The following is a 13,802-nucleotide window of genomic DNA, read 5'->3' as shown; positions in this document are numbered from 1 at the left end:
TAGCTCACCTGATGGAACTTGTTGACTAGGTGAATCAGATGAGTTAGCTCAACAACATGGTGAAACGTCTGGGGGTTGAGAGCATCTGTACTGGACATCACTGTGTGACTTGACAAAAGCTTGGACAGTTAGTTGCAGGTTGATTAGTTGACCACCAGAGGTCTCTTACTCCACAAGAGTAGATGATGGATCTACAATAGATCTTCAATTAAGATATTTTCTTTGCCAGGAGCGCACTGGACACATTGCACTTGCAAAACATTTACTGATATCATAGAACATGTATGAGACTCACAAATACAGTATTATTATGATGAGAAAGACCATATAAATTGTACAATATGAAAAATGTCATGTCAGTGTAAAAAGTGATTCCACTTATTTCAGTAACATCAATAATATGGGATCAGTGCTGTTTCTCTCCCTCTGGACTAAGAGATCATCCATTTAATATTCTAAAGTCAATGGGGGTTATTCTTTACCTCTAACAGTTCAGTACCACATGATATTCAGACAATTAGTACCGTTTATTCTCTGGTGTCTTGTGGTGATAGTCATATAATATTATAGTAACTTTTAGCATCCCTGATCTATGTGCCCAATCCCTCTCAAATTTCAGCATGGTGGCAGGGTTACACTCGAAGTACAGTATCTGATCAATAAACAAATCAATTCATGTATAAATCATTGTGGTAAGTTAAACTGAAGGTATGGAGATCTGATGCACCGAGGTGCTCTCAAAGTCCGGCAGAACCACAAGACTATGTTAGCCCACTGAACTAAAGCCTATTGGCATTAAATTGGCGAGCCAACACAAGTCTTCAGGTCTAAGCCAAGGTTATTCGTCAGTTTAGACTGAAGGGATCCAATCAATCATGGTGGTTAGTCAGACTGAAGGTATGGGTATCTTATGGGCTGAGGTGCTCTCAACGTCCTGCAGCACCTCCTGGTGGATGTGATAGTGCATGGCAACGTAGGACTTGTTGAACCCAAAGGCCTGGGAGGAGGAGGAGTTGGCAGCAGGCTGCAGACTGTTGGTAGGGGAGCCGGGTCCTGCAGAGGGGCTGCTGTTGTAGATACTGTAGTAGGGCTCGATACGGGTGTTGATGGGGGTGGAGGTGCTAGGGGCCCTGGGCTTACGCCCACCATGCCCGCCCGTAGCTCTCGGACTGGGGGCACAGTCCCGGGAGTGACTGGGTCCACAGGCTTGATCCACCAGTCTCCTTTGTGGCTTGGGTGAGAGGACATAGGCAGAGTTGGTCTCGTGGTGCGAGGACTTGTTACGGTTGACCTCGAGACTACCTTTACCCATGGCATGGAGCCGTGTCTTGTGCTTGCAGCAGAGGAACACCAGCGCTACCCATTGGAGGCAGCAGAGGACGCGCCGGCGAAGCCCGGCGCTGTTGCGAGAGTACACGAATGGGTTGATGCACGACTTGAGGAAGATGAGTGCGAAACCGCACAGTTCGAACTGGTAGTGAGCGAAGCTGCTCTCTGGAGAGAGGACGTCCTGGGCTAAGGAGACGCCCATGGGGAGACAACAGAGAAGGACGGAGAATACAATCACCACACAGGTTACTACAGCCTTGGAGTCTTTAGCTGTGGCCAGGTTGACGGTAGAGACGAGCTGGCAGCAGGTAGCTCCCTGGGCAGCCCCGGGTACTAGACCCTGGCTGGTGGGTCTGTTAGTGTAGGAGTGAGTCTGAATGTGTTGGAGCTTGTTGTAGGTCTGGTTGCGGTAGAGTGAAGGAACCTGGACGGCACACTGCATGCTCTCTAAGCCGGCCGCCATGAGCGGGGGAGGGGGTTGTGGTAGCGGCGGGCGTGTGGCGTCTACAGTGATGACGCGGCACTTCCTCACCTGGGGACAGGATGGGAACAACCACTTAGCATAGAGAGACAACATGATATAAGTCATAACATTATGTTGCTTTATACATGCTTATAGCAAGTTATAAGTAATTAACTTATACAAATAATCCCGCAAGGGGTGGGTCGCTAATGTGATTTACCTGACACGAAAATCAAATGTTATTCATCCATCTATCGATCCAATTCATCCATCCCTCCCTCCCTCTCTCTCTCACCTGTGCATTCTTCCTCAGCGTCTTAGCGATCATCAGGTAGCAGACAGACACCACCGCCACGCAGAATGCAAAGTCTGCCAGGTAGACATATAGAACCACCCTTGCAGGCCCACCCGTTAGGCCGAAGTGAGGCAGGCAGGGTCCCTCCTTCATGGGGTAGGCTCGCAGGGTGAGCAGGGCAGCCATAGTAAAGCTAGAGGTCCAGAGGAGGGCGGTGAGAGCCAGAGTACAGGGGAGCGAGGCCATGCGGTTGGGCTGCTGGCCCAGGACCATACGGAGCCGATGGAGGGCGATCACAGCTACCGTCTCCAGAGACATGATGATGAAGGCAGAGCTGGTCAGGTGGAAGGTGAAGCAAAAAGTCTTTGACACGCCACCCCCTCCTCCTGGAACAAAAAAAGTTAACTCTTTAGACTTTTGCAAACCTTCAAGAATCAGACCGGGGTTCAAATATTTGGAAAAATACTTTCAAATACTTGGATCATTTGGTTGAGTCTGCCTAGAGTGCTAGATGGGAACAGTTTGCTGTTTTGGGACTTTTCTATTGGTTTATTAAGCTAAGTGAACTCAAATAGGCACACAACAGAACAATAATAATAATTAGGTGGGTGATTATATTCATCCTATTTGTGAATTAGAAAATTGTTTTTTTTTGGCATATACCAACTCCCCGAGATAGCCTCGGAGAGTGAGGTCACGGCCAGGGTCAGCCATTATCAACTGCAATCCTGAAGCAATAAGGGCTAAGTGCCTTGCTCAAGGATACATCAACAGATTTCACCTTGTTGGCTCTAGGATTTGAACATGCTCTAAAGCTCTAACCACTAGGCTACCTGCCACCCAAAACAAAAATCTATTAATCGGGGACAGACAGGGCCCAGTGTCTTAGCTGAAGCAAGAGACAAGAACTAAGTAAAGAACAGAAGGAAGTAAATATCATAGAGATCCTATGAAATGACTATAGAGGCTATGTTATAAATCCTCAAAGTTCCAGAATGGTATTCTATGGTATATACAGTCTACTGACCTGAGTCCAGGAAAAGCACCAATGCGAACATCGGCGCAGTCACGCAACATATAATCATATCACAGAATGATAAGTTCAGGATCATGAAGTCGAAGTTGGTGCGGAACTTGCGGAAGGCCGGGTGGAAGAAGGAGAGGAACACCACCAGGTTGCCGTAAGAACCCAGAAAGAATATGAGGATGAGGAGGAGGGAGCAGGAAGTGAGGGTAGCCGTGTGGATCAGGGCCCAGCCAGGGGAGGAAGAGGAGGAGGACCTAGAGGGAGGAGGAGAAGATGGCTGATACATATTCCTTACATTCCACACAAATGTGTCTTTTTCTTTTCAACCCACGCACCTCGGGCCCAGGCTGCTGTTGTAGGTGTGGTGGTGGCAGACTGACGGCAGACTGGTCACATTCATCATACACATAGGGCTGCTTTCCCAGACACAGATTAAGCCTAGTCCTGGACTAAAACACTGTTTTAATGGACTTTCTCCATTGGGTCAGTAAAGACTGGAGAACAGCCTCACAGGTGTTCACATCATTTCACTGAACAGGATGGTGAAGGTATCTGCTGTCTCCTCCATTGACATGGTCCCCTTGGTCATGGGAAAGACCCCAGATTTCTACATAGAAACAGAGGAATCTGAGTTTAGTACAACACCATATTATTACAATGAAAGACATGTATGAGGACCATTGTGAATGATAATAATTCTGCTCTTTCAATGGAAAAAGCCCTCCCCTTCCTGCCAGACAAGCACTGAAGTCTAAATAGGCTTAGGCTGAACCAAGAGCAAACAAATCAAATGTGTAGCCTACACAGTAATCTAATCCTTCTATCATTATTGTCCAGGGTTTTACATATATGTTTAATATGTTTACACAATAGATTTGGATAGAATGATAGATGTAGGACTATCGATAATGAACATTTACATGGAATTCTAAAATGATCACATTTACTTAGTGAAACATACAGGTTTACCGCATCTGAATTTATCTGTATGTGCGTGTGAATGCTCTGATGCAAAACGATTTCAATATGATAGTCGAGTCATCATGGTCATTTGATCATGGTTATGAAAACCAATACAATACTCAAGGTGTTGCTCTCCATCCAGCCACCACCACAGCTACAGGCATTAGAAAAACCGAAGTATTCCTTCACAGATAATTAGAAGCAATAAAATACGATACTTATATTCTGTATGCAACCTAATATTGCGGCTTCCTTGAAAATCATAAAGAAATTGTCATATTGATGTGAACGCTAATAGAGGAAAAAAAGACGCGAAAATAGACATAGGCCTCATTGTTATACAACCCATAGGTTACATTTTCATATTCGGAATTGGCAACTTACCGTCCGCATGCATTATAACCACAAGCACTTTTATTCACAATATATCATTCAAAAAGAGCGTGTATTTTATTGTCGATGTGATGTATCCATTTTTGTTTTATCCGGGAGAAGACGAAGATCGGGCGCAGTACATCGGTAAGACGTGGGATATGACATATACAGTACTGGGCGCGTTCCCCTACCTAGGTGTTGCTGACGCATGCCAGATCTTACCAGGCCTAGATAGGTATTTTATACATGTCATTTAACCACATGTTCGTTTCGGTACTGGTACTCCATGTATGTTATTAACTGTGTATATATTCGTGTCACTATTTCTATTTGATGTTTGTACATCTAACATCAGCGCTTGCGGGTGGGTGGGTACCAGTTACCACCTCGGGCTGTCAACCTCTAGCTTGAACATCTCATTCTAACGAAATCAAAAGGATACGAACCCATTCTCATGGGCGATAAACCGCAACATTACCTAAATGTAGAAATACATTTAGGTAATATTGGGTTCCAACTCGTTCTAGAATTCCCTCTCTTTGTAGGGTACAGTATATTTGTACATTGAGACCCTCAATGGATTAAGGTACCCTCTCAACCTGGTAGGCTACGGTTAAACCAGTCAGAAGTGCCATCTAATATTGCACAATTAGCACTGCACATCAAAGATGCATGTACTTGATATGAAGGTATAGGAACTGTACCACGGCTGCCCTATAGAGGATACATGTCGCTATAGAGGATACATGTCGCTATAGAGGATACATGTCGCTATAGAGGCTATAGAGGATACATGTCGCTGTGACTAACTTCAATATGAGCAGTGGTGGAAGTGCCCATTTGTCTATTTTTCATTTTAACCTTTAACTAAGCAAATCGGTTAAGATCAAATTCTTATTTATAATGGACAGCCTACACCAGCCAAACCCGGACGACGCTGGGCTAATTGAGCGCCGCCCTATGGAACTCCCAATCACAGCAGGTTGTGATCCTGCCTGGATTCGAACCTGTAGTGACGCCTCTAGCACTGAGACGCAGTGCCACTGCGCCACTCGGGAGCACGAATGGCATATTTAAGTAAAAGTAGATTCCTTAATTGAAAATTACTCAAAAGTCGCCCAGTAAACTACTTGAGTAAAAGTCTAACAGTATTTGGTTTAACATATACTTATGTATAAAAAGTAAAAATAATTTCAAATTGCTGAAATTAAGCAAACCATACATTTTATTTATTTGGTGTTAGACAGGGATTTCCAAGCATTTGTGTTTAGTCCACCAGATCAGAAGCAGTTGGGATGTTCTCTTGATAAGTGTGTGAATTGGTCCATTTTCCTGTCCTGTTAAGAATTCATAATGTAACCAGTACAATTGGGTGTCAGGGAAAATGTACAGAGTAAAATGTACATTATTTTCACTAGGAAGGTAGTGAAGTAAAAGTTGTCAAAAATAGAAATAGTAAAGTAAAATTCAGATACCCCAAAAAACTACTTAAGTAGTATTTGTACTTAAATACTTTACACCACTGAATAGGAGCCATCCCAGAACCAACCAGCACAAAGACACACATAGAAAAAGTTTGTTACAAACAACCCATGAATTTCTTTATTTTCTTCAGAAAACAGTACATCTAAAAATAATCACTGCAGTTTTGGCACTACACTAAACAGGTGTGAGGTACTAAACTGAACCAATGAGACTAGATTTTCAAGTCTTCATGGAAAAGTAAATATTGAACCAAAAATAAATCTCTCACTAGGGTTTTTAAAAAGAATGGAGAACAATGTTATTTTGATGAGTAGAGGGGAAGGGGTGCGATGCTAAGGTGGTGGACAGGATGTTTGGCTATTCCTTGGGCTCCGTTTCCCAGACACAGATCAAGCCTGGTCCTGGACTAAAAAGCTTTGTTTCAATGGAGACTCCAATTATATCATGCTTTTTAGTCCAGGACCAGGCTTGATCTGTGTCTGGGAAATGAGTCCCTTGGGCTTTTGAGAGGGGTTTAGACATGCCATGATGATTAAACTGTATCCATCAGCTGAAAACCTTGCACATAGCCTTGAGGAATGAACACACACTAACAATCTCACTCTGCTACATAGTCATCATTGCCCAAGCGAGAGCAGATTACATCAAATGCTCCGTCACTAACAAGCTGAACAATCTATCTACTCACAAACCAAAAGCTTTCATTACCAGCAACTCTTAAGAATAATAAAATCAGCACTTCAAACAAATAAATAAACCTGTTTGTGCATTTATGTTACATACACATGGTATACACACATAATAAAATATGCATATAGCAGAGATAAACAAAGTACACAAACATCAAGTATGTAAATGTGTGTGCCAGGTTAAAATCTAAGTTATGTCCCAAATGACACTGTATTCCCTATATAGTGCACTACTTTTGATCAGAGCCTTATGGGCCCTTGTCAAAAGTAGTGCACTAAAAGGAAAAGGGTCCATTTGGGAAACACTCCTAATCTAATGATAATGAACGATCATCTGAACACATACAGACTGTGGCTAAGAACACTTCATTGGAGACCTGGGACAATATGGTTCCTATCCTCTAGAGCAGGGCTCTCCAACCCTGTTTCCTGGAGAGCTACCCTCCTGTAGGTTTTAACTCCAACCCTGTTCCTGGAGAGCTACCCTCATGTAGGTTTTAACTCCAACCCTGTTCCTGGAGAGCTACCCTCCTGTAGGTTTTAACTCCAACCCTGTTCCTGGAGAGCTACCCTCCTGTAGGTTTTCAGTCCAACCCTGTTCCTGGAGAGATACCCTCATGTAGGTTTTAACTCCAACCCTGTTCCTGGGGAGCTACCCTCCTGTAGGTTTTCACTCCAACCCTGTTCCTGGGGAGCTAGCCTCCTGTAGGTTTTCACTCCAACCCCAGTTGTAACTATCTTAACTCAGCTGATCAACCACGTAGTTTTTAGAATCAGGTGTGCTAGATTAAGGTCATAGTGAAACCTACAGGACAGCAGCTCCCCAGGAACAGGACTGGAGAGCCTTGCTCTAGTGGGATAATATAGTTAGTTGGTGCAGAGTTGATAACATTGAGGGGATGTTGTACTGAGAGCAATATTACGGGGGAAACTAGCTCTGGTCCTAAGGCGTAGTGGTGCACTAATGGGGGAACACGCACTACAACTTGGACCAGCGATCGAGGGAAACCTGCAGGTATCTTCATCAAGCATTCCACACACACACACACACACACACACACACACACACACACACACACACACACACACACACACACACACACACACACACACACACACACACACACACACACACACACACACACACACACACACACACACACACACACACACACGAGAAGAACAAGAGAAATCAACTGTACAGTAATATTACAAAGTGCAGATCAATCATCCATGCTATGGTTTATCCTTAAATATTAAGTATAGTAGAAATGTAAATGAGCGCTAAAAACAAATACACAACTCCATCCATCCATTACGTATGCATATCCCCCCCTCCCCAAGGTCCTCAGGGTACAGGGTTGTATTCGTTACGGCACAACGTAGCAAAAACCTTTTTCTAAGGAAACATCCAGGTAGTTCCTCCTCGTTTCATTATGTTTGGTGCCTAGTGAAAATGACCCAGGTGTCGTCCGTTGGTCTGGTCAGAGGGCAGGGACCTGAAAGTGAGGCCCGTCTCCCCTCATGCAGGCTCGTCTGTTCTGGAAGTCACACAGCGTCTCAGAGTAGCGCTGCTGATCGAGGATCTCCATGTCCATATAATGGTATTCAATACGATCTGAAAGGCAAAACTGATCCTAAATCAGCAATTGTACTCAGACGCTTTGTGAATATGGCCCTGTTCTGTTCAGTTTGAGGCTTTCCCAGACCAATAACAGAGCGAGGAACTGTTGAGTGGCTCAAAGAGGGCATTCAGGGTGTCATTCCTCCGTTTAAGAAAACATTATCTCCATCTGAAAGTTGTACCAGGGCCCTAAAGAGAGACCAAATAGACGGTTTGATTAATGGTTGGTGCCTTAAGGAAGTGCCTTGAAGTTTACAATGTACTGTAACTTGTGTTGGTGAGGTTTCCACCCAAGCATATGTTTGAATTGCTCTACAATGAGTCAGCATTTTAGGATGGGAGTGTGTGTCCTACCAGGTATCTAGGCATAGTAGCAGGGTGAGACAAGCAGGTCGGTCAGAACCAGCAGCTGGTCGTCAGTGAACTGCTGTTTGTGTTCCTGCCAGTTGTCATGATGAGTCCGCCGGAAGTTAGACAGGGTCTTCTTCACAGACATCTTCAGGAGAGAGAGAGAGATTCAGGAGAGAGAGAGATTCAGGAGAGAGAGAGAGATTCAGGAGAGAGAGAGAGATTCAGGAGAGAGAGAGAGATTCAGGAGAGAGAGAGAGATTCAGGAGAGAGAGAGATTCAGGAGAGAGAGAGATTCAGGAGAGAGAGAGATTCAGGAGAGAGAGAGATTCAGGAGAGAGAGAGATTCAGGAGAGAGAGAGAGATTCAGGAGAGAGAGATTCAGGAGAGAGAGAGATTCAGGAGAGAGAGAGAGATTCAGGAGAGAGAGAGAGATTCAGGAGAGAGAGAGATTCAGGAGAGAGAGAGATTCAGGAGAGAGAGAGAGATTCAGGAGAGAGAGAGAGATTCAGGAGAGAGAGAGAGATTCAGGAGAGAGAGAGATTCAGGAGAGAGAGAGAGATTCAGGAGAGAGAGAGATTCAGGAGAGAGAGAGATTCAGGAGAGAGAGAGAGATTCAGGAGAGAGAGAGATTCAGGAGAGAGAGAGAGCGAGAGTGACAGAGAGCATGCTATTGAGCTGTGTGTGTTAGTCCTCCTCACCTCAATGGGCTGTGTGTCATTGAGGTGGACGCTCAGGTTCATCAGAAGCTGGGGCATCCAGCTGGGAACATCGTAGGGGCTGGACAGGATACAGGCACTCAGACCTAACACTCCAGCATGTCGCCTCACTAGATCTACACACACACACACACACACACACACACACACACACACACACACACACACACACACACACACACACACAGGGGGCATTGAAAACTGAGCTATAACATGTTCAGCAAGGTGAAGACAAATGCATTTTTAGAAGCCTATCTAACACAACCATGGCAACTGTGTTCCAAGTAAACAATTGACCGTTGGATGTAGACAGCTATGTTCTAATACCCACACGAGTGTGCCATTTAAAATGAAGATGCACTAAATATACAAAAGTATGTGGACACCCCTTCAAATTAGTGGATTTGACTATTTCAGCCTCACCCATTGCTGAAAGGTGCACACAGCCATGCAATCTCCATAGACAAACATTGCAGTAGAATGGCCTTACTGAAGAGCTCAGTGACTTTCAACGTGGCACCATCGTCATAGGATGCCATCTTTCCAACAAGTCAGTTCGTCAAATTTCTGCGCTGCTAAGCCTAATCACGCAACAGTGCCCGACCTCACTAATGCTCGTAGCTGAACGGAAGCAAGTCCCAGCAGCAATGTTCCAACATCTAGTGGAAAACCTTCCCAGAAGAGTAGAGGCTGTTATAGTAGCAAAGGGGGGACCAACTCTATATTAATGCCCATGGTTTTGGAATGAGATGTTCGACGAGCACGTGTCCACATACTTTTGGTCATGTAGTGTATGTAGTGGCCATTTTAAGTGGTATTTAGTGTGGACCGAGTAACAGATCCAGTATGTAGTGCGGACAGAGTAACAGAGCCAGTATGTAGTGCAGACAGAGTAACAGAGCCAGTATGTAGTGCGGACAGAGTAACAGAGCCAGTATGTAGTGCGGACAGAGTAACAGAGCCAGTATGTAGTGTGGACAGAGTAACAGAGCCAGTATGTAGTGCGGACAGAGTAACAGAGCCAGTATGTAGTGCGGACAGAGTAACAGAGCCAGTATGTAGTGCGGACGGGGTAACAGCGCCAGTATGTAGTGTGGACAGAGTAACAGAGCCAGTATGTAGTGTGGACAGAGTCAGTACGTAGTGTGGACAGAGTAACAGAGCCAGTATGTAGTGCGGACAGAGTAACAGAGCCAGTATGTAGTGTGGACAGAGCCAGTATGTAGTGCGGACAGAGTAACAGAGCCAGTATGTAGTGCGGACAGAGCCAGTATGTAGTGCGGACAGAGTAACAGAGCCAGTATGTAGTGCGGACAGAGTAACAGAGCAAGTATGTAGTGCGGACAGAGTAACAGAGCCAGTATGTAGTGTGGACAGAGCCAGTATGTAGTGCAGACAGAGTAACAGAGCCAGTATGTAGTGCGGACAGAGTAACAGAGCCAGTATGTAGTGCGGACAGAGTAACAGAGCCAGTATGTAGTACGGACAGAGTAACAGAGCCAGTATGTAGTGCGGACAGAGTAACAGAGCCAGTATGTAGTGCGGACAGAGTAACAGAGCCAGTATGTAGTGCGGACAGAGTAACAGAGCCAGTATGTAGTGCGGACAGAGTAACAGAGCCAGTATGTAGTGCGGACAGAGTAACAGAGCCAGTATGTAGTGCGGACAGAGTAACAGAGCCAGTATGTAGTGCAGACAGAGTAACAGAGCCAGTATGTAGTGCGGACAGAGTAACAGAGCCAGTATGTAGTGCAGACAGAGTAACAGAGCCAGTATGTAGTGCGGACAGAGTAACAGAGCCAGTATGTAGTGCGGACAGAGTAACAGAGCCAGTATGTAGTGTGGACAGAGTAACAGAGCCAATATGTAGTGTGGACAGAGCCAGTATGTAGTGCGGACAGAGTAACAGAGCCAGTATGTAGTGCAGACAGAGTAACAGAGCCAGTATGTAGTGCGGACAGAGTAACATAGCCAGTATGTAGTGCAGACAGAGTAACAGAGCCAGTATGTAGTGCGGACAGAGTAACAGAGCCAGTATGTAGTGCGGACAGAGTAACAGAGCCAGTATGTAGTGCGGACAGAGTAACAGAGCCACTATGTAGTGCGGACAGAGTAACAGAGCCAGTATGTAGTGCAGACAGAGTAACAGAGCCAGTATGTAGTGCAGACAGAGTAACAGAGCCAGTATGTAGTGCGGACAGAGTAACAGAGCCAGTATGTAGTGCGGACAGAGTAACAGAGCCAGTATGTAGTGCGGACAGAGTAACAGAGCCAGTATGTAGTGCGGACAGAGTAACAGAGCCAGTATGTAGTGCGGACAGAGTAACAGAGCCAGTATGTAGTGCGGACAGAGTAACAGAGCCAGTATGTAGTGGGGACAGAGTAACAGAGCCAGTATGTAGTGCGGACAGAGTAACAGAGCCAGTATGTAGTGGGGACAGAGTAACAGAGCCAGTATGTAGCGTGGACAGAGTAACAGAGCCAGTATGTAGTGCGGAAAGAGTAACAGAGCCAGTATGTAGTGGGGACAGAGTAACAGAGCCAGTATGTAGTGCGGACAGAGTAACAGAGCCAGTATGTAGTGCGGACAGAGTAACAGAGCCAGTATGTAGTGCAGACAGAGTAACAGAGCCAGTATGTAGTGCGGACAGAGTAACAGATCCAGTATGTAGTGGGGACAGAGTAACAGAGCCAGTATGTAGTGCAGACAGAGTAACAGAGCCAGTATGTAGTGGGGACAGAGTAACAGAGCCAGTATGTAGCGTGGACAGAGCCAGTATGTAGCGTGGACAGAGCCAGTATGTAGTGCGGACAGAGTAACAGAGCCAGTATGTAGTGCAGACAGAGTAACAGAGCCAGTATGTAGTGCGGACAGAGCCAGTATGTAGTGCGGACAGAGTAACAGAGCCAGTATGTAGTGTGGACAGAGTAACAGAGCCAGTATGTAGTGCGGACAGAGTAACAGAGCCAGTATGTAGTGCAGACAGAGTAACAGAGCCAGTATGTAGTGCGGACAGAGTAACAGAGCCAGTATGTAGTGCAGACAGAGTAACAGAGCCAGTATATAGTGCAGACAGAGTAACAGAGCCAGTATGTAGTGCGGACAGAGTAACAGAGCCAGTATGTAGTGCAGACAGAGTAACAGAGCCAGTATGTAGTGCAGACAGAGTAACAGAGCCAGTATGTAGTGCGGACAGAGCCAGTATGTAGTGCGGACTAGAGTATTAACATTAGCGGTCGACCGATGATGATTTTTCAACGCCGATACCGATTTTTGGAGGACCAAAAAAGAAGATACCGATAGAAATCAGCAAATTATATATATATATATATATTTGTATTAATGACAATTACAACAATACTGAATGAACACTTATTTTAACTTAATATAATACATCAATAAAATTAATTTAGTCTCAAGTAAATAATGAAACATGTTCAATTTAGTTTAAATAATGTAAAAAGAAAGTGTTGGAGAAGTGAAAGTGCAATATATGCCATGTAAAAAAGCTAACGTTTCAGTTCCTTGCTCTGAACATGTGAACATATGAAAGTTGGTGGATCCTTTTAACATGATTGTTCAATATTCCCAGTTAAGAAGTTTTAGGTTTTTAGTTATTATAGGAATTATAGGACTATTTCTATACCATTTGTATTTCATATTCCTTTGACTATTGGATGTTCTTATAGGCACTTTAGTATTGCCAGCCTAATCTCAGGAGTTGATAGGCTTGAAGTTATAAACAGCGCAATGCTTGAAGCACAGCGAAGAGCTGCTGGCAAACGCAGGAAAGTGCTGTTTGAATGAATGCCTACGAGCCTGCTGCTGCCTACCATCGCTCAGTCAGACTTCTCTGTCAACAATCAAATCATAGACTTAATTATAATATAATACCACACAGAAATACGAGCCTTTGGACATTAAAACGGTAAAATCCGGAAACTATCATTTAGAAAACAAAACGTTTATTCTTTCAGTGAAATACATAACCGGTCCATATTTTATCTAACGGATGGCAACCCTAAGTCTAAATATTCTTGTTACTTTGCACAACCTTCAATGTTATGTCATAATTATGTTCAATTCTGGCAAATTAATTACAGCCTGTGTTAGGAAGAAATGGTCTTCACACAGTTCACAACGAGCCAGGCGGCCCAAACTGCTGCATATACCCTGACTCTGTTGCAAGAGAAGTGACATAATTTACCTAGTTAAAATAAATTTATGTTAGCAGGCATATTAACTAAATATACAATGTTTAAAAATATATACTTGTGTATTGATTTTAAGAAAGGCATTGATGTTTATGGTTAGGTACATTGGTGCAACGACAGTGCTTTTTTCACAAATGCGCTTGTTACATCATCACCCGTTTGGCGAAGTAGGCTGTGATTCGATGATACATTAACAGGCACCTCATCGATTATATGCAACGCAGGACAAGCTAGATAAACTAGTAATATCATCAATGTGGTTCTGTAGCT

The 13,802-nt window shown here is 44.4% G+C and overlaps 2 protein-coding genes across 4 annotated transcripts in view; both read right to left on the bottom strand.

Moving 5' to 3' along the window:
• Positions 1-80: 80 nt before the first annotated feature.
• gpr75 (G protein-coupled receptor 75) lies at positions 81-4,634 on the bottom strand. The gene is made up of 5 exons (XM_035761768.2): positions 4,462-4,634; positions 3,450-3,721; positions 3,115-3,368; positions 2,088-2,473; positions 81-1,861 (listed from the first exon to the last, which is right to left on the bottom strand). The coding sequence occupies exons 2-5, from the start codon at positions 3,521-3,523 to the stop codon at positions 887-889; spliced, it is 1,689 nt and encodes a 562-aa protein (XP_035617661.1). The 5' UTR covers positions 3,524-3,721; positions 4,462-4,634; the 3' UTR covers positions 81-886.
• Positions 4,635-6,027: 1,393 nt separating this feature from the next.
• The window catches only part of LOC118372955 (proteasome activator complex subunit 4B-like), a 105,126-nt gene continuing 97,351 nt past the window's right edge, over positions 6,028-13,802 (bottom strand). For all 3 annotated transcript variants that reach the window (XM_052470635.1, XM_052470627.1, XM_052470630.1), the window contains 3 exons: positions 9,300-9,433; positions 8,605-8,746; positions 6,028-8,439 (listed from right to left, as the gene is read on the bottom strand). In XM_052470635.1, coding sequence (XP_052326595.1) covers positions 8,612-8,746; positions 9,300-9,433 — 269 coding nt within the window. In that variant the 3' untranslated portion in view covers positions 6,028-8,439; positions 8,605-8,611. The remainder of the gene's footprint in view (positions 8,440-8,604; positions 8,747-9,299; positions 9,434-13,802) is intronic.

This window comes from Oncorhynchus keta, chromosome 2 (genome assembly GCF_023373465.1).
Source record: "Oncorhynchus keta strain PuntledgeMale-10-30-2019 chromosome 2, Oket_V2, whole genome shotgun sequence".
Taxonomy (NCBI): domain Eukaryota; kingdom Metazoa; phylum Chordata; class Actinopteri; order Salmoniformes; family Salmonidae; genus Oncorhynchus; species Oncorhynchus keta.
This window is presented reverse-complemented; position numbering and strand designations above follow the sequence as displayed.